Source organism: Capra hircus, chromosome 3 (assembly GCF_001704415.2).
Source record: "Capra hircus breed San Clemente chromosome 3, ASM170441v1, whole genome shotgun sequence".
In the NCBI taxonomy this organism is placed as follows: Eukaryota; Metazoa; Chordata; class Mammalia; order Artiodactyla; family Bovidae; genus Capra; species Capra hircus.
Genome location: NC_030810.1, coordinates 92,140,567 through 92,165,874, shown reverse-complemented (window position 1 = coordinate 92,165,874; position 25,308 = coordinate 92,140,567). Strand labels below are relative to the sequence as shown.

General features: G+C 38.0%; 1 protein-coding gene across 1 annotated transcript in view; it reads right to left on the bottom strand.

The window, feature by feature from the left end:
• Positions 1 to 25,308, bottom strand: part of SYCP1 (synaptonemal complex protein 1) — a 146,435-nt gene that overhangs the window by 85,218 nt on the left and 35,909 nt on the right. The window contains exons 15-18 of the mRNA XM_018045949.1: positions 9,309 to 9,403; positions 8,591 to 8,775; positions 7,204 to 7,271; positions 3,194 to 3,255 (exon numbers count right to left, since the gene is read on the bottom strand). Coding sequence (XP_017901438.1) covers positions 3,194 to 3,255; positions 7,204 to 7,271; positions 8,591 to 8,775; positions 9,309 to 9,403 — 410 coding nt within the window. The remainder of the gene's footprint in view (positions 1 to 3,193; positions 3,256 to 7,203; positions 7,272 to 8,590; positions 8,776 to 9,308; positions 9,404 to 25,308) is intronic.

Genomic DNA, 25,308 nt, shown 5'->3' with positions numbered 1-25,308 from the left:
GGAATGCAGAAGTAGGAAGTCGAGAGATACCTGGAGTAACAGGCAAGTTTGGCCTTGGAGTACAAAACGAAGCAGGGCAAAGGCTAACAGAATTTTGCAAAGAAAAGATGCAAGAGACAACTCTACACATGGACATCAACAGATAGTCAACTCCAAATTCAGACTGATTATAATTCTTTGCAGCCAAAGATGGAGAAACTCCATACAGTCAACAAAAACAAGACCAGGAGCTCAGTCAGGTCCAACTCTTTGCAATCCCATGGACTGTAGCTCACCAGGCTCCTCTGTTCATGGGGTTTCTCCAGGCAAGAATACTGGAGTGGGTTGCCATGACCTCCTCCAGGGGATCTTCCCAACCCAAGGATCAAACCCAGGTCTCCCCAACTTCAGGCAGTTTCTTTACCAGTTGAGCCACAAGGGAAGCCCAAGAATACTGGAGTGGGTAGCCTATCCCTTCTCCAGGGAATATTCCCAACCCAGGAATTGAAATAGGGTCTCCTCATGGCAGGCAGATTCTTTACCAGCTGAGCTACCAGAGAAGCCCTATTAACTATGTCTCTCTCTGCTCAGATGCTCAGTTATGTCTGACTCTTTGTGACCCTATGGACTGTATCTCACCAGGCCCCTCTGTCCATGAGATTTTCCAGGCAAGAATACTGGAGTGGGTTGCCATTTCCTTCTCCAAGAGATCTTTCCCACCCAGGAATTGAACCTGGGTCTCCTGCATTACAAGCAGAATCTTTACCAACTGAGCCACTGGGGGAGCCCCAAACTATGTCTATAGCTGCTCAAATAGAACAAAGCCCTAAACCAAACCCTGTCCATGTGGGAATATAAAAGTAATACTATACTGTTAATTTATCCAATGAGTATTTGTAAAATGCTTACAAAGCGTCATTCACTGTGCTAAGTACTGAGGTTACAGGGCAACCAAGACATGGGTGCTTAGCTCTTATTGGAGTATTCCACTGTTTTATCTGCTGACCACCTACTATGTACCATCTACTGTACTACGTAAAGGAGACTCTAAAGGGCAAATAAAGCTGTAAATAATTATCCCAAAATAAATTTCATTTGCGGTAAGTGCTATAAAAGGAAAAATTCAGACTGCTATACTCATTGAAATACTCATTGGAAGGACTGATGGTGAAGCTGAAGCTCCAACACTTTGGGCACCTGATTCAAAGAGCTGACTCATTGGAAAAGACTCTGATGCTGGGAAAGATTTAAAGCAGAAAGAGATGAGGAATATAGAGACACATGTACCCCAATGTTCATTGCAGCACTGTTTATAATAGCCAGGACGTGGAAACAACCTAGATGTCCATCAGCAGACGAATGGATAAGAAAGCTGTGGTACATATACACAATGGAGTATTACCCAGCCATTAAAAAGAATACATTTGAATCAGTTCCAATGAGATGGATGAAACTGGAGCCGATTATACAGAGTGAAGTAAGCCAAAAAGAAAAACACCAATACAGTATACTAACACATATATATGGAATTTAGAAAGACGGTAATGATGACCCTGTATGCAAGACAGCAAAAGAGACACAGATGTGTAGAACGGACTTTTGGACTCTGAGGGACCAGGGAGAGGGTGGGATGATTTGGGAGAATGGCACTGAAACATGTATACTATCATGTAAGAAACGAATTGGCAGTCTATGTTCGATACAGGATACAGGATGCTTGGGGCTGGTGCATGGGGATGATCCAGAGAGATGATATGGGGTGGGAGGTGGGAGGGGTTTCAGGATTTTGAACTCATGTACACCCGTGGCGGATTCATGTCAATGTACGGCAAAACCAATACAGTATTGTAAAGTAAAATAAAGTAAAAATAAAAATTAAAAAAAAAGAAAGGAATATAGAGGATGAGATGATTGGATGGCATCACTGATTCAATGGATATGAACTTGGGCAAACTCCAGGAGATGGTGAGGGACAGGGAAGCCTGGCATACTGTAGTCCTTGGGGTTGCAAAGAGTTGGGGATGACTTGGCAACTAAACAACATGGAGACCTAAACTAGTTAATAATGTCAAGAAAGATTTCTAAAGAATTAATATTTACGCTGAGACTTGAAGTATAAGTTTATATTATCAAATTTGAAAGAAATGCAAATATTATTTGCAAAAATAATGAAAGCAATTCTCTGAAGAAAGGATAAGCATTTGGAAACAGTGCTTGCCAAGAGACGGAAGAATCAGGAGTTGCAAAATCAGGTAGAGATGTGATAGGTTAAACCCAAAATCAAATATCTGTAATCATAAACAATATTGTCTTCTATAAACAAAGGTGGCTAACTACAGCCTCCAAGACAAAGTCAGCCCACAATCTTCTTTTGCAGGCCCTTGAATTAAGAATCTTTACTCAAATCGCCAGTCCAGGTTCGATACATGATACAGGATGTTTGGGGCTGGTGCACTGGGATGACCCAGAGGGATGGTATGGGGAGGGAGGTGGGAGGGGGGTTCAGGATGGGGAACACGTGTACACCCGTGGCAGATTCATGTCAATGTATGGCAAAATCAATACAACACTGTAAAGTAATTAGCCTCCAATTAAAATAAATAAATTAAATTTTAAAAATAAAAAAAGAATGTTTCCTACATTTTTATAAGATTGTTAAAAATCAAAGAAGAAAAAAAGGAGGGGAAGGAGAAAATTAACATTCTCTATATAGCCACAAAGCCTAAAATATTTAATATCTAGTCCTTTACAAAAAGTTTACCAACCCATGATCTACACATTATAATCAATTAAAACACAATGAAGCCCTTATCCTAAGAAATTCATTAAATAAATATGATTCTACCTGAACACTAAACATAGGTACTGAATATATATCATATATATCTTTCTCAAAATTGCAGCTTGGTGTCTCAAAGGTAACAAAGGCACACCAAATTTACAATCAGCTACAGAATATATACATTTGATCTCACTTAAAGGTACTATCAACACATGCTTAAATAATATAAATACTTTCACCAAGACAGTTATCAAAATGTACTATAAAAATTGACAGAGATAGAAATGTGGCTTTGCTAAAACCAAATATAATTTTAGAAAATATTTTAGCTGAAAAAGCTACCATAAAACTCTATGAGAATCTAAGTCATTGGATTTAATACTATTTTGAAAAATAACTGCTACATAGAAATAAGAGAACCTATATACTTACTAAGATTTTTTTCAATTCTTCAAGTTCTACTTCTTTGTTATTTTTAAGCTTGGTCATCTCTTCTAAAGAAAAAAAAAAGCAAAAGAATTTAAATGTGTTAAAAGTAGATTTAAAAAATAGGAAAGGAGACAAGAAGTAAGAATAGCACTTGAAAAGGAAAAACCAAAAGAGATGAATTAATACAATTCAGTCAGTTCACTTTGGTCGCTCAGTCGTATCTGACTCTGCGACCCCAAGGACTGCAGCACTCCAGGCTTCCCTGTGCATCACCAACTCCTGGAGCTTACTCAAACTCATGTCCATTGAGTCGGTGATGCTATCCAACATCTCATCCTCTGCCGTCTCCTTCTCCTCTTGTCTTCAATCTTTCCTACCATCAGGATTCTTTCCCAATAAGTCAGTTCTTCGCATAAGGTGGCCAAAGTATTGGAGTTTCAGCTTCAGCATCAGTCCTTCCAATGATTATTCAGGACTGATTTCCTTTAGGGACTGACTGGTTGGATCTCCCTGCAGTCCAAGGAACTCTCAAAAGTCTTCTCCAACACCACAGTTCCAAAGCATCAATTAATTAAATAATACAGTTGGAGCACAGTAAAGCACAGAGGACGTGCAAATGGATCAGATGCAAAATAATAATGGGCATATATTAGTAGTACCATTTCTATAAAATTAATTCCACAACCAAATGAGCCCAAAGTTCATTAAACAAACTAAGCAATGGATCTATATAAAATGAAGTCACACAGCCCGTATCTGTACCTTCAACTCACTATTATCCAAACATGTGGCCTTTCAATCAAATTTAAAAGGAGAATTAATTCACTTTTCTCAAGCTAACTCTGACCACTGTTCTGGATCTCAACATTTCCATCTCCTGTAAGACTTCGGTTGCTTTATTATGAACATATATTGACTCTATAGCAGATTCTTCAGTTTCCCCATATCCTATCTAAAATCCTATTTGAATACAAAATTAAAAAGTATGATTGATGTTTCTTTTTCATAGTATTGTCAAATTTCTTGTTTTGTTTTGTAGCCAAATTCCCATTTGTTACCTATCTATATTTCTTTCTTCAGTTCAGTTCAGTTCAGTCGCTCAGTCGTGTCCAACTCTTTGTGACCCCATGAATTGCAGCACACCAGGCCTCCCTGTCCATCACCAACTCCCAGAGTTTACTTAGACTCGCGTCCATCGAGTCAGTGATGCCATTCAGCCATCTCAACCTCAGTCGTCCCCTTCTTCTCCTGCCCCAATCCCTCCCAGCATCAAAGTCTTTCCCAATGAGTCAACTCTTCACATGAGGTGGCCAAAGTACTGGAGTTTCAGCTTTAGCATCATTCCTTCCAAAGAACACCCAGGACTGATCTCCCTCAGAATGGACTGGCTGGATCTCCTTGCAGTCCAAGGGACTCTCAAGAGTCTTCTCCAACACCACAGTGCAAAAGCATCAATTCTTTGGCACTCAGCCTTCTTCACAGTCCAACTCTCACATCCATACATGACTACTGGAAAAACCATAGCCTTGACTAGATGGACCTTAGTTGGCAAAGTAATGTCTCTGCTTTTGAATATGCTGTCTAGGTTGGTCATAACTTTTCTTCCAAGGAGTAAGCATCTTTTAATTTCCGGGCTGCAATCACCATCTGCAGTGATTTTGGAGCCCAAGGAAATAAAGTCTGACACTGTTTCTACTGTTTCCCCATCTATTTCCCATGAAGTGATGGGATCGGATGCCATGATCTTTGTTTTCTGAATGTTGAGCTTTAAGCAAACTTTTTCACTCTCCTCTTTCACTTTCATCAAGAGGCTTTTTAGTTCCTCTTCACTTTCTGCCATAAGGGTGGTGTCATCTGCATATCTGAGGTTATTGATATTTCTCCCGGCAATCTTGATTCCAGCTTGTATTTCTTCCAGTCCAGCATTTCTCATGATGTACTCTGCATATAAGTTAAATAAGCAGGGTGACAATATACAGCCTTGATGTACTCCTTTTCCTATTTGGAACCAGTCTGTTGTTCCATGTCCAGTTCTAACTGTTGCTTCCTGTTCTTAATCCCATGCAAAAGTGGTGTTATTATCTATTGTTATAATTAATTGTTATTATTTATCTACATTTCTTTCTTAATCCCATGCAAAAGTAAAGCTCATCTTCATTAATAAATTATGATCTCAAAGATCACCAACACCCATTTTGTGGTGAAATTCTCAGTCCTTATCATTGTGGAGCTTTCAGCATTTTACACTGTTAGCCACTCTCTTACTTGTCTCCCATCAATTTTCAAAACCTGGCATTCTTAAGATTTTCTGTTTCTTTAACTCTTCCTCTTGTTTTCTTTACAAACACTCTTGCGACCCTATGGACTATACAGTCCATGGAATTCTTCAGGCCAGAATACTGGAGTGGGTAGCCTGTCCCTTCTCCATGGGATCTTCCTAACCCAGGGATCGAACCCAGGTCTCCTGTATTATAAGAGGATTCTTTATCAGCTGAGACACAAGGGAAGTTCAAGAATACTGGAGTGGGTAGCCTAGCCCTTCTCCAGGGGACCTTCCAAACCCAGGGATTGAACCAGGGTCTCCTGGACTGCAGGCAGATTCAATATTGCATTGTACTGCCTGCATTGCAGGTGGATTCAATATATGTTGGGGAATAATCAGCTATACCCCAATACAAAATAAAAAGTGCAAAAGAAAAAATACATATATAAATTAACAAAACTAGGCAGTCTAACATTAACAAACTCAAATGTTGAAGAATCTTTGGGGAGTGAAGGGGGATAACCCATATTAATTCTATCAGGCTATGTGAACAACTATACCAGGTATCCACATGCCCAGCCACACAGTCCACCTCAGGTTAAATCAAGCATTCTGGGAATTAGAGCCAAAGGGACATGACACTACCCCAATAGCTTGTAAACTCTAAGCAGCATAAGCATTCCCTATAACCAAAGTGTTAGTCACTCAGTCATGTCCAACTCTTTGCAACCCCATGGACTATAGCCCACCAGGCTCGTCTGTCCATGGAATTCTCCAGGCAAGAATACTGGAGTTGGTAGCCATTCCCTTCTCCAGAGGATCTTCCCAACTCAGGGATCAAACCCGAGTCTCCTGCATTGCAGGCAGATTCTTTACCATTTGAGCCACCCAGGAAGCCCCCTCTGTAACCAAAAGAGAAGTTATGTAATACAAAGCCCACCCTTCCTTACAGAACCTCCCATCTCTCCCCATAATCAAAAGAATCAGACTGTAACAAACACGTGAGTAAATATGGATTCTCAAACACTTAGATGAGTAATCAAGAATCAACAATTAGTGAAGAAAAGGAAAACCATGAAAAAAAGGCACCAAATATATTCAAAGTTAATAATAAAGATTACAGAAAGTTATAGAGATTTCTAGAAAAACAATTGCCAATCCATGATTTATTTTAATTTACAAAAATAATTGTTTTTACTCAAACTGGGGAAAAAGATGTTTATATACATTTCTAATTCTCCACAATTATAGATATGAAGCTTTGTAAATATGAAATATAGGGTTTTTAGAATTAGCTAATTAAATGGTCATAAACTCACAAAACAACTACAAATTTCTCACTTTTGGCCATGAAAATTGAATATTAACAATACCACTTGATAAAACAGGGGCACGGTTTCCTGTTAATAGTTCATAATCCAACATGACTACTCAATGAACCTTCAAAATTCAATTAAAATGTAATAGACATTTCCCACTAAGAATTATTAAGATCCCTGGATCTTAAAATAAAAAAACCACAAAAATATCTCTTAGGCTCCTTACAATTCTTGATATTTATGAGTTGCGTAATGAATCTGAATAAGTCTTTAAGATTTAAATTTCTCTTTCAAAAAATCAAATTAGTAGTTATCAAATAATCACTATTGGTAAATGACAGAGGAGAAACTATATTTTATTCTGAAATAATGTTGATGGTTTTAAAATTGGCTAATATTATCAGGTACATATGTTATTCTCTAAAACTTACCTAGTTCACTTGATTTCTTCTGAAGTTTCATGGTAAGTACTTTCAATTCATCTTCACTTTTTTCCAATCTTGTAAAACATTAGTTCAATGTAAAATGTAAAATCAATGTAAAATATTTTTTTAGTCATAATTCATCTAGTAATTAAAACTGATGCAATTTAGCAATGACATAGTTTATTATAGATTCATTCATTCAATTATTACACATTTCTTGACAATCTACTTTGGCTGGATACTGTAACATGTCAAAATAAGATATTACACTAATATACATACATAGTTGTATATTAATTAAATCTACGTAAAACCTCACAGCTTATCATCATGATTTATCTCTTAGCTATTGATGATAATCAAATTAATACATCCTAGAACTTTGAAAGAGTTTGAGTATATAACTACTATTATATTGAATTCTGCCTTAGGAACAATATAAATATGAGAATTACACAATTCACTTAACTCTTCTAGTTTTCCATTTCCTCATCTATAAGACAAATTACATATAAGGTCACTTAAAAGTTGAAAATCTGTAAATCACCTGGATAGGTCAATCAAGAATATACAAGAGGAAATGGACCAGAAAATCTAGCTCTTCTTCCCTCACCATACATAAGCAGTAGAGAAGAAACTCTGCTAGGCCCAGGTCAAGACTTCATAGAGAAGCTTGTTCTTTCATCCTCCAGACTTAATTAACCCTTAAACTAATGGGTCAAAAATAACTATGTAGGCCTCATAACACAACTTTGTATAAACATTTCCTTAATACAAAGTAGCAAAAAACAGATGAGGTTTTCAACTCAAGTTTTAGAAAAACAATTTAAATTAAATACAAATCAATATTTTATATATATCTAACCATATTCATTGATTCATTTAAAATGTCTGAGTACCTACTTTGGACCAGGCTAATTGCTAAATTTATATATCAGAATGAAAGTTACAGACCCCAGTAAGATAATCAACAACCTAGGAAGTTATTTTTCTATAATAACGCACAGTTTAACTAAATATGTCATATCACTGCATCAGTCCTTATGAACTTATCTATATTGCTTAAGACTTCCCTGGTGGCTCAGATGGTAAAGTGTCTGCCTGCAATGAGGGAGACCTGGGTTCAATTCCTGGGTCGGGAAGAAGCTTATCTATATTGCTTAACTCTATGAAAAGCATGCACAGGAACTATCCTAGAGAATACCTTCTCTCTTTTCCTAGGATACCTGCCTACCCAATACAAATTCTTTAAATGTGTTCCCACTTTATATACAAAAAGATACTTGGTTACAGTTATTATAGGAATTACAAGCCAGTTGACAATGAATAGAAAATGGCACTGAATGTTAGAAGTAAATTGTTTTTTATTCAGCTAAATAAGCAGTAACTTTACCTTTGCTGTTCTGTTGTCAATAATTTTTTCAAGTTGCAGATAGTAGTTTTAAGTTCAGTAACCACAGATGAATGGGCAGCTTTAGCTTTATTAAATTCTTCCATTTGAGCTTCTTTTTCTCCAGTGAGTTGATATATATTTTTGGTTGCTATCTGCAAATCTTCCTCTAAAGCCATTTGAGCATTCTAAATGAAATAAAATGCAAACAAAAGCTATGAACCAAGATCTTAAGAAGAAGAAAAAAAAAACTGAATTCACCTGCTTTCTGTAATTTGCTGCCTCTCACCTCTTACCTCCACCCAATCACCCCTCTGACCCCAGTCTCTCCTTACCGTCTCACCCTCTTCTACTCCACACTGACCAATCTGGAGTGCCCCACCCACTACTCATTTCAATTCACCATTGCTCCAGAGCCCATTTATAGTCAGCCTATCCATGGAATCTTCCTAACCAATCCAGTCCATAGTGTTCTTCCAATTCTTAGAAATATTGTAGAATTTTTGCCTGAATCATGTTGATACCTAGTATAGTCTTGTATTTTAGTTATACTTTTGATGTGTTTTTATCAAATGTCTCTATTAAACTACAAGCACTTAGAGAGTCTATATTCTCTATTTAAAGCTTCAAGGCCTTGTACATAGTATTAGCATTCAATAAATATTTGTTGACTGATGGATGGTGTGAGAGTTACTAGAAATTAATCATTTTTAAATCATACCACACTTCTTTGCAAAGACATTTTAATATCTTCTAGTTCTGATGTCAAATGATCCTGCTTCTCATTTGATTCTTTTAAGTTTTCATTCTGTAATTCTAAAAGAGAAATTTGTAAATAGATATTTACTTAATAGAAAATACAAACCAAGGAAACAAATTATTTGTAACAATTATTTTTTCTTACATTACATACTCCAAAATAAGGGAGAATTATGCAAATATAGATTCACTAATATTGGTCATCAACTTTTGTTGACCATCAAAATTGTTATTGCCCAAGCACTCAAACATATAGGGGTTTTAGTGCTACATTTTTTAGTAATAGCTAAGCACTGGAAGAGGCTTTTTAGTTCTTCACTCAGAAAACGAAGATCATGGCATCCGGTCCCATCACTTCATGGGAAATAGATGAGGAAACAGTGGAAACAGTGTCAGACTTTATTTCCTTGGGCTCCAAAATCACTGCAGATGATGACTGCAGCCATGAAATTAAAAGATGCTTCCTCCTTGGAAGAAAAGTTATGACCAACCTAGACAGCATATTCAAAAGCAGAGACATTACTTTGCCGACTAAGGTCCGTCTAGTCAAGGCTATGGTTTTTCCAGTAGTCATGTATGGATGTGAGAGTTGGACTGTGAAGAAAGCTGAGTGCCGAAGAATTGATGCTTTTGCACTGTGGTGTTGGAGAAGACTCTTGAGAGTCCCTTGGACTGCAAGGAGATCCAACCAGTCCATTCTGAAGGAGTTCAACCCTAGGATTTCTTTGGAAGGAATGATGCTAAAGCTGAAACTCCAGTATTCTGGCCACCTCATGCGAAGAGTTGACTCACTGGAAAAGACTTTGATGCTGGGAGGGATTGGGGGCAGGAGAAGAAGGGGACGACAGAGGATGAGATGGCTGGATGGCATCACTGACTCGGACGTGAGTCTGAGTGAACTCCTGGAGTTGGTGATGGACAGGGAGGCCTGGCGTGCTGTGATTCATGGGGTCGCAAAGAGTCGGACACAACTGAGCGACTGAACTGAACTGAACTGAAGCACTGGAAGCACTTCCCTGGTGGCTCAGACAGTAAAGAATCTGCTTGCAATGCAGGAGATCCGAGCTCAATCCCTAGGTCGGGAAGATCCCCTGGAAAAGGGAATGGCCACCACTCTAGCACTCCTGCCTGAAGAAATACATGGACAGAGGAGCCCGGTGGGCTACAGTCCATGGAGTCACAAAGACTAGGACACGACTGAGTGACTATCACTCACTCAATCACTCACACATGTATTAGCAAACAACCTTAATATTCAAAAGGAGACAGATTAGACTATGGTGATACAATGATATACCATGTAGCCACTGTAAATGATGATATAGCTGTTTATTTATTACTAATTTGGACATCCATAAAATATAGAATAAAAAGGGAAAGTTAAAAACAGCATTTATATAAATAGTACATGTGAAAGGAAAGAGTTCAAGGAAAAGAGTTCAAAGGAAAAAGTTCAAAAGCAATTTATCTCCTAATGGTGAAATTGTTCATGATTTTATCATTTACTATTCTGATTTTACATTTTTCTAAATTGTTGCATTTACTTATTTAGATACTGTGAAAAAAAGCAAATAACTTCACTTGATAGCTAATATTTACTAAATCCTAAGTGTCGGGTGCTATTTTTATGCTTTATCTGTGTGCATTCACTTTTAAATCTCATAAAAACACAAACAGTAAGAAGCTCATGCTCATCCCTGGGTTCGAATTATTCTATTTCCTTTTACTAGCTACCTACACATGGGCATGATACTTAACCAACTGATCCCTACATTTCCCACATGGAAAATGACAGTTAATGATATTTCAAAGAGTTCCTATTAGGATTACACAAGATAATGCAACTTAAAACATTTAATCACAGTGTCTAGCATATAGTAAAATGTTAAATACTATTATGATTATAGTGATGATGATATGATGTATACAGAAACTGGAACTACTGGGCAAGCAGACAAATAATCAAAAATAAGTGCTTATGAGTACTCATGAGCAATTCTGGGAATAAATACAGAGGTGGTACCTAAGCCTAATAAGACCAATAAGTGTTAGAAGTAAGGGGAGACAGACATAGGAGAGGGAAAGTTCAAGGAAGGCTTCCAGAAAGTGACAGCTGAGTTAAAATATCTGAAAGCCAGTAACAATTAACAAAAGTAGCGGGAGCTGAGGGAGGAAAGAAAATCACAAGAGATACAAAAGAGCATATACAAAGTCAAAAAACAGAGAGATAGGATAAACATTCTGAAGTCCAGAAATGTATTTCATCAGCATGAAACAAGCACAAGAGAGAAATCATAATATCTGCTATTAGATATGATTTGAAAAATAATGACAAAGTCATAATAGGATTCACATAACTTGCTCAGAAGTATGTGCTTTCTAAGTCATGAAAAACAATAAAAGATGTCAAGCAACAGAATAATGTTTCAGACTTATATTTTTAAAAACTTCCAATCTCAAAATCTGTGTAGAAATAAAGGTGTTAGTGCTCCATTCTAGGGAAAGAATATCTGGAGAGAGGGAAATGGTAACTAAAGACTATCTACTACAATACTATTTACAATGGTCTATTAGTAAGTGTCTCCTCTATGAAATCATAATCACAAACTAGTAGTTAGGCATGTGTGGGAACAGAATATATGCTGCTTAAAAATACTAAAAATCTCTAAGCCAAAACTTAATTTGAAGTTCCCCTAAGGTCCCCAGAATCCTGGAAGCTATAAAAGTAAATTTTCTCTGTAAAAATATACCTCCAACTCAGCCCTTAAAGAATTTCCACAGATGAAATTATAGGACTTCACAATCAAAACCACAAGAGTAAACAGAATACTACTACAAGAAAAGTCAGCAGAAAAAAGACAAACTTTGACCTGATTGCAAGATTTCAGATGTTAGGGTTACTGGCTGTAATTACTGGATTAAAAAAATAAAAAGTTTTGTGTATCATTTTTAAAAACTAAAAGAAGGGATTTCGCCAGTTGTCCAGTGGTTAAGACTCCATGCTTCCAATGCAAGAGACACAGGCTCAAACCCAGATCAGAGAACGAAGATCCCACATGCTATGCAGCACAGTCAAAAGATTTTAATTAAAAACAAAAAAGGTAAAAGAAATAAGGAAGATATCCCAAAACTAAAACTTATGTAGAAATGACATATAAAATTGAAACTGAAAATTCTATTGGAGTAATAGTGAGGTATGTCATTTTAAACAAACACACCTCTAAAAGGGAATAAAAAATTCAGGATCAAATATTAAGAACACTAAAATCATCAAACTCCTGAAAAAATAATGAAATTAACGGTCACAAAGTGAAGGCAAAATAGAAACTTGGAGAAATAACATAAGCACAAAAACTGATTTTGCCTCGAGGAATTCCCAAGTCCTGGCAAAGCTGGATTTTGATCTGAAATTATGATGAAGTGAGAAAAAAATATGAAAACTCAAAGACTGTATAAGGTAAGAGGTTCAAGAATTAAACTTGTACAATAAGTTCAGTTCAGTTCAGTCACTCAGTCGTGTCCTACTCTTTACGACCCTGTGGACTGCACCACCCCAGGCTTCCCTGTCCATTAGCAAATCCAGAGCCTGCTCAAACTCATGTTCATCGGGTCATGACTCCATCCAACCATCAAATCCTCTGTTGTCCCCTTCTACTCCTGCCTTCAATGTTTCTGAGCTTCTGGGTCCCTCCAAATGAGCCAGTTCTTCACATCAGGTGGCCAAAGTATTGAGATTTCAGCATCAGTCCTTCCAATGAATATTCAAAACTGATTTCCTTTAGGATTGACTGGTTTGATCTCCCTGCAGTTCAAGGGACTCTCAAGAGTCTTCTCCAACACCACAGTTCAAAAGCACCAATTATTCAGCATTCAGCTTTTTTTATGGTCCAACTCTCACATCCATACATGACTACTGAAAAAACCATAGCTTTGACTATATGGATCTTTCTGGGCAAAGTAAAGCTTTGCTTTTTAATATGCTGTCTAGGTTGGTCATAGCTTTCTTCCAAGGAGCAAGCGTCTTTTAATTTCATGGCTGCAGTCACCATCTGCAGTGATTTTGGAGCCCAAGAAAATAAAGTCTCACTGTATCCATTGATTGCCCATCTATCTGCCATGAAGTGATGACACTGGGTATCATAATCTTAGTTTTTTGAATGTTGAGTTTTAAGCCAGCTTTTTCACTCTCCTCTTTCACCTTCATCAAGAGGTTCTTTAGTTCCTCTTCAATTTCTACCATAAGGGTGGTGTCATCTGCATATTTGAGGTTATTGGTATTTCTCCCAGCAATCTTGATTCCAGCTTGCACTTATCCAGCCCAGCATTTCGCATGATGTACTCTGCATAGAAGTTAAATAAGCAGGATGACAATATAAGCCTTGATGTACTCCTTTCCCAATTTGGAACCAGTCCATTGTTCCATGTCCAGTTCTAACTGTTGCTTCTGGACCTGCATACAGATTTCTCAGAAGGCAGGTAAGGTGGTCTGGTATTCCCATCTCTTTAAGAATTTGTTGTGATCCAACAGTCAAAGGCTTTAGCATAGTTAATGAAGCAGATGATTTTCTGGAATTCCATTGCTTTTCTATGATCCAGTGGATGTTGGCAATTTGATCTCTGGCTTCTCTGCCTTTCTAAATCCAGCTTGAACATCAGGAAATTCTCGGTTCATGTACTGTTGAAGCCTAGCTTGGAGAACTTTGAGCATTACTTTGCTAGCGTGTGAGATGACTGTAATTATATGGTAGTCTGAACATTCTTTGGCATTGCCTTTCTTTGGGATTGGAATGAAAACTGACCTTTTCCAGTCCTGTGGCCACTACTGAGTTTTCCAAATTTGCTGGCATATTGAGTGCAGCACTTTCACAGCATCATCTTTTAGGATTTGAAATGGCTCAACTGGAATTCCATCACCCCCACTAGCTTTGTTTGTAGTGATGGCCCGCTTGACTTCACATTCCAAAATGTCTGGCTCTAGGTGAGTGATCACATCATCATGGTTATCTGGGTCATAAGATCTTATTGGTATAGTTCTTGCCACCTCTTCTTAATCTTCTGTTTCTGTTAGTTCCATACCATTTCTGTCCTTTATCATGCTCATCTTTGCATCAAATATTCCCTTGGTATCTCTAATGTTCTTGAAGAGTCTTTCCCACCTCTAGTGTTTTCCATTCTACTATTTTCTTCCATTTCTTTGCACTGATAACTTAGGAAGGCTTTCTTAGCTCTTCTTTCTGTTCATTAGAACTGCATTTAGATGGATATATCTTTCTTTTTCTTCTTTGCCTTTCACTTCTCTTCTTTCCTCAGCTATTTGTAAGCCCTCCTCAGCCTTTTTTCATTTCTTTTTCTTGGGGATGGTTTTAACCACCACTTCCTGTACAACATTACGAACCTCTGTCCATATTTCTTCAGACACACCATCAGATCTAATCCCTTGAATCTGTTTGTCACTTACACTGTATAATCATAAGGGTTTTGATTTAGGTCATACCTGAATGGCCTAGTGGTTTTCAGTACTTTCTTCAATATAAGTCTGAATTTTTCAATAAGGAGTTCACGATCTGAGCCACAGTCAGCCCTCGGTCTTGTTTTCGCTTACTGTAGCTTCTCCATCTTCAACTGCAAATATAATCAATCTGATTTCAGTATTGACCATCTGGTGATGTCCATGTGTAGTCGTCTCTTGTGTTCATGGAAGAGAGTGTTTGCTATGACCAGTCTGTTCTCTTGGCAAAACTCCGTTAGCCTTTGCCCTGCTTCATTTTGTACTCCAAGGCCAAACTTGACTGTTACTCCAGGTATCTCTTGACTTTCTGCTTTTGCATTCCAGTCCCCTAGATGAAAAGGACATGTTTTCTGCTTGGTGTTAGTTCTAGAAGGTCTTGTAGGTCATCACAGAACCATCCAACTTCAGCTTCTTTGGCATTAGTGACTGGGGCATAGACTTGGATTACTGTGATATTGAATGGTTTGCCTTGGAAACAAACAGAGATCATTCTGTTATTTTTGAGACTGCACCCAATACTGCATTTCAGACTCTTTTGTTGACTATGAGGGTTACTCCATTTATTCTAAGGGATTCTTGCACACAGTAGTAGATATAATGGTCATCTGAATTAATTCACTCATTCCGGCCCATTTTAATTTACTGATTCCTAAAATGTTGATGTTCACTCTATTCATAGCCCGTTTGACCACTTCCAATTTACCTTGATTCATGGACCTACCATTCCAGGTTCCTATATAATATTGTTCCTTACAGCATTGGACTTTACTTCCATCATCAGTCACATCCAGAACTGGGCTTTGTTTTTGCTTTGGTTCAGCCTCTTTATTCTTTCTGGAGCTACTTCTCTACTCTTCTCCAGTAGCATATTGGGCAGCAACCAACCTGGGGAGTTAACCTTTCAGTGTCATATCTTTTTGCCTTTTCATACGGTTAACGGATTTCTCAAGGCAAGAATACTGAAGTGGTTTTCCATTCCCTGCTCCAGTGGACCACGTTTTGTCAGAACTCTCCACCATGATCTGTCTGTCTTGGGTAGACCTACACAGCTTGGCTCATAGCTTCATTGAGTTAGACAACACTGTAATCCATATGATTAGTTTGCTTGGTTTTCTGTGATTGCGGTTTTCATTCTGTCTGCCCTCTGATGGATAAGGATAAGGGGCCTATAGAAATTTCCTGATGGGAGGGACTGGTTGTGAGGCAATCTGGATCTTGCTCTGATGGGCGGGGCCATGCTCAGTAAATCTTTAACCCAATTTTCTGTTGATGGGCGGAGCTGTGTTCTCTCCCTGTAGTTTGGCCTGAAGCCAAACTATGGTAGGGGTAATGATGGTAGTGGCCTCCTTCAAAAAGACTTACACTAACACACTGGCTCCCAGGACTGTTATAGTCAGTGCCCCTGACTCCACTGCAGACCACTGTCAACACATGCCTCTGCCTGAGACTCCTGGAAAGTCACAGTCAAGTCTGGCTCAGTCTCTTGTGCGGTCACTGCTCCTTTTTCCTGGGTCCTTGTGCACACACAAGGTTTTGTTTGTGCCCTCCAAGAGTCTGTTTCCCCAGTCTTGTGGAAGTTCTATAATCAAATCCCACTGGGCTTCAAAGTCAAATTCCCTGGGGGTTCTCAGTCCCTTTGCCAGATTTCCAGGTTGGGGAATCTTTTATGGGCCCTAGAACTTTTCAATGGTTGGAGAACTTCTTTGGTATAATTTTTCTCCAGTTTGTGGATTATCTGCTTGGTGGCTCTATAGTGGGGCTAATGGCGATCTCCTCCAAGAGAACTTATGCCACACACCATGGCTCCAAGGTCTGCTACAGCCAGAGCCCCTGTCCCCACGGCAGGCCACTGCTGACCTGTGCCTTTGCAGGAGACACTCAAACACTCAAAGGCAGGTCTGGCTCAGTCTCTGTGGGGTCTCTGGGTCCTGGTGTACACAAGGATTTGTTTGAGGCCTCTGAGCATCTCTGACAGGTGTGGGGTTTGATTTTAAATGCAGATTTGTACAGTAAGCTAGGACAATCATTATATATGGATGAAGCAAAAATAAATGAACCCTCGAGCAAATTTGCAGCACAGGTTTACATCACCTGAGTGGTCCAATTAATCCCAAGCCATGAAACTTACTTAAGATGGGTAGAGCCACCATGCACATGGTAAAAGCAAATAAGAATCCTCCAAAGAGGAAGCTAAACTGCCTACAAACAGGCAGGCCTTATTATACTAATAAGAGAAAGTTTTTCTTGAAAAAAATTTTTCAAGAAAAATAACAAACATGTAGTCAACTATGTATAAAATAGATACTAATGAGAACCTACTGTACAGGCCAGGTAACTCTATTCAGTGCTCTTAAGTGGCCTATATAGGAAGGAAATCCAAAAAGAGGAGATTATGCACACATATGGCTGATTCACTTTGCTCTACAGTAGAAAATAACACAATGCTGTAAAGCAACTATACTCTGACATAATTTTAAAAAAATGTAGTCAAAGACAAAAAGGTCCCCAGTGAAACAGGCTAAATAAATAAAACAAAATCTGGACTAAAATTTATCAGAAAAAAAGATTAATATTTAGATAAAGAATTATCAGAAAGAAACTATAAATAGCTATTCTTAGTATATTTAAAGAATAAACAGCTTAAATTAAATAAGAAATGAAATTACATAAAGTAGAATAGCAGATCTAAAAATAAGAACAACATCATAATAAATATCTAATAACTAAAACTGAAAGAGTTCACAGTGGATGAGAAACAAAAACAGAATTAGTGAATGACAAGATGGGTCAATGAAATCATCTAGAATAAGGCACAGAAAGGCAAAACTGAAAAGATAGAAAAGAAATTAACAGTCACAGAAGAGGGACAAAATTAGCATGAGTTTTATTCAAATTTCAAAAAGGAGAGGAAACAGAGACTAGAACAAATATAATGTCTGAAGAAAAGCAATAATAAAAGACATTAATTTATAGATTTAAGAAACTATAAAATAAAATTAAGTACATATCATATCATATTGAAAATGCTAAAATATCAAAAACAAAGCAAATCTAAAAAAACCAAGAGAGGGGAAGAATAACTTTACCTTCAAAGGTTCAACAGTTAGTTTGACAAGTAATACAAAGGAAACCAAAAGAAAGCAAATACTACCTTCAGTATGCTAAAACAAAATGGTTTTAATATACAGTGCACCAACCAGAAATATATACAAAACAAAAAAATCATTTCAGATGAGAACGAACAAACAAATGTTCAGACAAATAGGAGAGAGATCATCACAAACATATTTTCACTAAAGGATATTCTAAGTATTTCTCTTCAAGGCAGAAAGAATAGGGCCCAAATTAAAGATCTAAGAATTAAAGGGAGGGATCAAGATCAAAATGATAAGAGCAGGAGGACACGAAACTTACCTCCCCACCAAGAACACATCAAAACTACATCTATATGCAGAATTATACTCACTGAAAATTAAGTGAAAAAATGGCATCCATTTTTCTTTTTTTTTTTTTTTTTTCTAAAAATGGCATCCATTTTTTTCCTTGTACATCCAAAGCTGTAAGATGGAATCCGGTAGGAAGAAAAGAGAAGCAATCAGATCAGGGCCTCTGCACCATGAGGCAACATGGAAGAAGGGAATCCTCCTTGAGAGATGAGCAGTTCAAATCACATTTTGGGTATATTAGCCCTCAGGTCCAAAAGTAGGAAGACAAGTCACCTAAACTGGTTAGAAAACCAATGAGACTAACAAGGGGGCTGTAAGAAACCTAGATTCAAATCATGAAGAAAGGTGCAACATTTTCGTACTCCTGAAACAAGGCAGAGTAAGCAAATTGAATTTGCACTGGACTCTAGCCTGTTTCCCATAACTTCCACAGTGTGCTACCCAGCCTGAGCCAAGTGATTGCTCAGGCCTTGTGTGCTTTGCAAAACAACTCCACACTAGGGAAAGAGTTGCTGTGGCTAAGGACAGCGCTCAGTTGTGAGGGACTATACCAGCCCAGACACAAAACAGCATCTGAATAGGGGGGTGTAACCATTACCAGCACTTACAGTAGCAATGTATCAGAAGTAGTACCAGATTCTGACTACAGCTGACACCACCATACCTTGCACCCAGACCCACATCAACCATGCCTGCCAGCTCTGCAGCCCAACTCCAAACTAGGGTGAGGGTTGTAAAGGCAGTTCAGACCCAGAACAGTGTCTGAAGAGGCAGGGGCAGCTATTAATGGTACTCACAGAGGCAGTACATTAAAAACAGTCCAGACTCTTTGTAATCAGGGATGCCACAATCCACACTCAGACCAACATCAAGCACCTGCACTGCCCCCTCTTGCGCCAGAACTGCTCATATGAGGTAAGGGTGCCAGTGCTGGGAGGGAAGAGAGCACACACCTAGAACGAACAAAGATGGCTCAGACCCAACTCTTAGAGCTTCTGTGTGAGCAAGTGGAGACCTGACCCTGCCTCCAACAGGGTAATGTTGGCCACTGAGAAAAGAAGCCCTGGCTCACACTTGACTGTGGCTCTAATCCCTCCATTTCCAACCCAACCTCTTAGCAAGGTGATAGTTGCCAGCACACACTGGGAAAAGACATGATTCATGTTCACATCAGATCATGTCCACAACATATAAAAATAATAATAAAAGTAGATTTATAATCAGAGATAAAAAGCTAACATTAGAAAAGTAGGTTTAACATTAGAAAATAACATTAAAAACTAATCACTAACGAAGGAAAAAATATGGCATCTCAATATATGCCCCCTAAAAAGTATTTGATTTTTATTGATATTTTTGTGGATATTGAGTCAGTATCCATTCATTATAAAACTCCTTGATATATTGGAAATAGACAGAATTCTCTTCCAGAAAGCAAGGATGCAATAATAAACAACTGCATCCCACATAACTAGCTTTGTGCCTGGCACAGAACAGAAAGGAGGTTAATAAAAGTTGAATGAATAAATTAATGAGTAATGATTTGAAAGTGCTAATATATATCCAAAAGAAAGTTTCCAACTGCCTTCTAACTCCATTATACATGTATTGTAGGACAATGTAGAGCTTACATTCAAAAGGACAGCAAGGAAGCAGAGACCTCAAATTTGCTAAAGCAAAAAGGTAAAGAAAACTTTCATAAATATGTTGAGGAAGAAAAAAATTTTATATGCTATGTATGAAGAGCAAGCATTTCCAAGTCAAAGTTTGGAAAGGAGAGGAACAACGGAAGTTAAGACAAGCAGAAAAGCCAACACTGATAAGAGAATGAAAAAAAGTAATGGGTTTAATCATGTATAACTAACTGATATGTAGCCTCATGAAAAAGAGCCAAACCCCTCCAAACAGAATCCTACTTAAAAGTATAGTACTCTTAATGAACAGAGAGAAAAAGTCAAAATTTTCTCCCCTTAAGTTATTTTTTCTTAAATCTCTGATCACTGATACTCTTTAGTAGACAAGTATTGGCAAGTGACAAAAATTAGGTAACAATAAGAAATTATTATTATTTTCTTGTAAAATTATCTCCATATTGCCAAATTCAGACTTAAACCGAAGAAAAGTAAGGAAAACCACTAGACCATTATGTATGACCTAAGTCAAATCCCTTACGATTATACAGTGGAATTGACAGATTCCAGGGATTAGATCTGATAGAGAGAGTGCCTGAAGAACTATGGACAGAAGTTAGGGACATTGTACAGGAGGTAGTGATCAAGACTATCCCCAAGAAAAATAAATGCAAATCGGCTATCTGAGGAGTCCTTACAAATGGCTGAGAAAAGAGAAGCTAAAGGCAAAGGAGAAAAGGAAAGGCATGTCCATTTAAATGCAGAGTTCCAAAGAATATCAAGGAGAGATAAGAAAGCCTTTCTCAGTGATCAATGCAAAGAAATAGAGGAAAACAATAGAATGGAAAAGACTAGAGATTTCTTCAAGAAAATTAGAGATACCAAGGGAACATTTCATGCAAAGATGGGCCCAATAAAGGACAGAAATGGTATGGACTTAACAGAAGCAGAAGATATTAAGAAGAGATGGCAAGAATACAGAAGAACTATACAAAAAAGATCTTCATGACCCAGATAACCATGATAGTGTCATCACTCACCAACAGCCAGACATCGTGGAATGCGAAGTCAAGTGGGCCTTAGGAAGCATCACTACAAATAAAGCTAGTGGAGGTGACAGAATTCCAGTTGGGCTATTTCAAATCCTAAAAGATGATGCTGTGAAAGTGCTGCACTCAATATGCCAGCAAATTTGAAAGACTCAGCAGTGGCCACAAGACTGGAAAAGGTCAGGTTTCATTCCAATCCCAAAGAAAGGCAATGCCAAGGAATGCTCAAACTATCACACAATTGTACTCATCTCACATGCTAGCAAAGTAATGCTCAAAATTCTCCAAGCCAGGCTTCAACCATATGTGAACCATGAACTTCCAGATGTTCCAGCTGGATTTAGAAAAGCCAGAGAAACCAGAGAGCAAACTGCCAACATCCGCTGGATCATTGAAAAAGCAAGAAAGTTCCAGAAAAAATCTACTTCTGCTTCATTGACTACGCCAAAGCCCTTGACTGTGGGGATCACAACAAACTGTGGAAAAATCTTAAAGAGATGGTAATACCAGACTACCTCACCTGCTTCCTGAGAAATCTGTATGCAGGTCAAGAAGCAATAGTTAGAACTGGACGTGGAACAACAGACTGGTTCCAACTCGAGAAAGGAATACGTCAAGGCTGTATATTGTCACCCTGCTTGTTTAACTTACATGCAGCATACATTATGTGAAATGCAAGGCTGGATGAAGCACAAGCTGGAATCAAAGCTGCTGGGAGAAATATCAATAACCTCAGATATGCCAATGACACCACACTTATGGCAGAAAACTAAGAAGAACTAAAGAGCTTCTTGATGAAAGTGAAAGAAGAGAGTGAAAACGTTGGCTTAAAATTCAACATTCAGAAAACTAAGATCATGGAATCCAGTCTCATCACTTTATGGCAAATAGATGGGGAAACAATAGAAACAGTGACAGACTTTATTTTCTTGGGCTCCAAAATCACCGCAGATGGTGACTGCAGCCATGAAATTTAAAGATGCTTGCTCCTTGGAAGAAAAGCTATGATCAACCTGCTGCTGCTGCTGCTAAGTCACTTCAGTCATGTCCGACTCTGTGTGACCCCATAGACGGCAGCTCACCAGGCTCCCCCATCCCTGGGATTCTCCAGGCAAGAGCACTGGAGTGGGTTACCATTTTCTTTTCCAATGCATGAAAGTGAAAAGTGAAAGGGAAGTCGCTCAGTCGTGTCCGATTCTTCGCGACCCCATGGACTGCAGCCCACCAGGCTCCTCTGTCCATGGGATTCTCCAGGCAAGAGTACTAGAGTGGGGTGCCATTGCCTTCTCCCATGATCAACCTAGACAGCATATTAAAAAGCAGAGATATTACTTTGCCAACAAAGATCTGTCTAGTCAAACCTATTGTTTTTCCAGTAGTCACGTATGGACTACTGGAAAGTTGGACTAAAGAAAGCTAAGTGCCGAAGAACTGATGTTTTGAACTGTGGTGTTGGAGAAGAAAATCAATCCCGAATATTCATTGGAAGGATTGATGTTGAAGCTGAAGCTCCAATACTTTGGCCACCTGATGCAAAGAAGTGACTCATTGCAAAAGACCTTGAAGCTGGGAAAGACTGAAGGCGAGAGGAGAAGGGGACAACAGAGGATAAGATAATTGGATGGCACCACCAACTCAATGGACATCAGTTTGAGCAAGTTCTGGTAGTTGGTGATGGACAGGAAAGCCTGGCATGCTGCAGTCAATGGGGTTGCAAAGAGTCAAACACAACTGAGCGACTGAACTGAACTGAAGAAAATGTTAAAAATAAAAATTAGCTGATTATAATTAATTTAAATGGATAGTTCCAGGGAGAATGAAGTAGTTGGTAACAGACCAACCTTCATGCTGAAAATAACTAGTAAACACAGAAACAAATCTAAACAAAAAGGACTAAGAGGCTAAGATTACTAACAGATACGTCCTAATAAGTCAACTGACAAAATTTAGCTGACATCTACTGATTCTAGGCATGAGCAAGAGGCTTAAATGCTGACTTGGTCCCAGCAGAGGGCTGTTTCCAGGGGATTAAAATAGACAGCATATATGTGACAACCTAGAGGGGTGGGAACCACCTCCCGTCCCCAACAGAAAGGGGATAAACCTATGATTGATTCATGTTAATATATGGCAGAAACCAATACAATATTCCAAAGCAGTTATCCTCTAATTAAAAATAAATAAACTTTTTAAAATAGCATAGTTTTATGGGTCTCAAAGAGCTGAATAAACAAAATTGAAGACTCAAAAAAAACTCATCAACTTGACTATTTCCCTTCATTCAGCTAGCCTCTAATTGGATTACAGTAATCAGCCCAATTTCTCCCTAGCAAATAGAAAACAACATCAGCCAGTGCCTGTAACTTTTCTTATAACAATGTATGGAATTCAATCAAAAAATTACTGGACACATCAAAAGATAAGGACAAATCACTAAAAAGTAAGATTAAAAAGGAACAGAAAGTAGAATGGAGGTCACCAAGGGCTGACGGGAGGAGGAAATGGGAAGTTACTGCTTAATGGATACAGCAATTTTACAAGATGAAGAGTTCTGGAGATAAATACTACTGATGACTGCCTAACAATGTGAATGTATCTGTACCACTGAGCCATACACTTAAAAATGATTAAGACAGTAAATTTTATGTTATATGTATTTTACTGTGTTTTTAAAAAGAAACAGATCAAAAGGTGAACCAGATGTTGAAGTAAAAAGAGAACTATAAAATATCAATGACTAATATATTCAAAAAGGATGAAATGTCACTTTTAAAAGAGAAGTTAACCAGAGAAATGGAATCTTTAGAAAAATAATTAAATGGAAATTTTAGAAGGAAGAAATATGATTAAAGTTAAGAATTCAATAAAGGAGTTTAAAAGCAATTAGACACAGTAGAAGGCAGGGTTAAATAACAGGTCAGTAGAAGATATCTAAGCTGAAACAAAGAGAAAACCAAGTGGAAGATAGATAAATAGATGGGAAACAATGAAAAGTAACTTAAATGTATATATTTCAGTGGCTCTAAGTCTGCAGAATCATACAATGTTATTTATTACCAATAAGTTGTTTTCAGTTTATATGATAAGATTAAACATTAATTCATCTTAACACCTGTTAAAATTCTACTTTATATATATATGTATAGCAACATGTTGGGCAGTATAGAGTTACAAAGATATTTAGTAAGACACTGCCCTCAAGACACTCAAGGTCACAGGAGACATACAAGTAATGCTTAAGCTTCTCTTAACAATAAGGAGTTCAGGAGAATTTAGCCAATAGATTTGGAGAGGAGGTAGAAGGTTCATTTAGGTTAGTAGAAGTAGCCAAAAGCCGGTGAGAGAGGGAGAACATAAAATGTAAAAGTTAAACAATTTCAGTATCTGGAGTACAGGACACAGTAATGACAGAAAGGTAAAATGAGCAGGCATAGGTTAACAGGAACTAAATAATTCTTTGCCATGTTTTTAAGAGAAAAGTGAAAAAATGCCACAAGATCTCCATGATGTTCTGAAAGGAGCACAGTATTTCACAAAGTGCACACCTTTCAAGTGCCTTACTACTTGAACAAGTTTGAAAAATACTCAATAAAAAGATAGTCTAAAATATTACATGACACTAAAGATCCTTCATAATCTGATCCAAACGTTTTTTTCCAGTCTCATCTATCTGAGTTCTTTAAGATACAGACTTAAAGATATATACTAATATTTATATTATACTAGTATACTAACATATAGTAATCAGTGCTTCAAATATACCCTAATTTTCACACTTTTAAGACTTGCACAAGCCATTTCTTCCACCTACACTCCCTCCTCCAATTCACTGTCTAGGGAACTTTTAATCATCTATGGTCTACTTACCCTGGAGAAGGAAATAGCAACCCCCTTCAGTACTCTTGCCTGGAAAATCTCATGGATGGAGGAGCCTGGTAGGCTACAGTCCATGGGGTCACAAATTGTCAGACAAGATTGAGCAACTTCACTCTTTCTTTCTTTTAGTTGTGATGCATGAACTTAGTTGCCCCGACAAATGTGGAACCTTCTTGGATCAGGGATCAAACCCGTGTCCTCTGCATTGGCAGGCAGATTCTTAACCACTGGATCGCCAGGGAAGTTCTGAACTGTCTTATTTAGGCTTTAATATTTGCTGGTTTAACATTTTGGCATACCTGACAGCATTCACTGCCTGGTGGCTCAGACAGCAAAGCATCTGCCTGCATGTGGAAGACCTGGGCTCAATTCCCCTGGGTCAGGAAGATCCCCTAGAGAAGGAAATGGCAACCCACTCCAGTACGCTTGCCTGGAAAATTCCATGGATGGA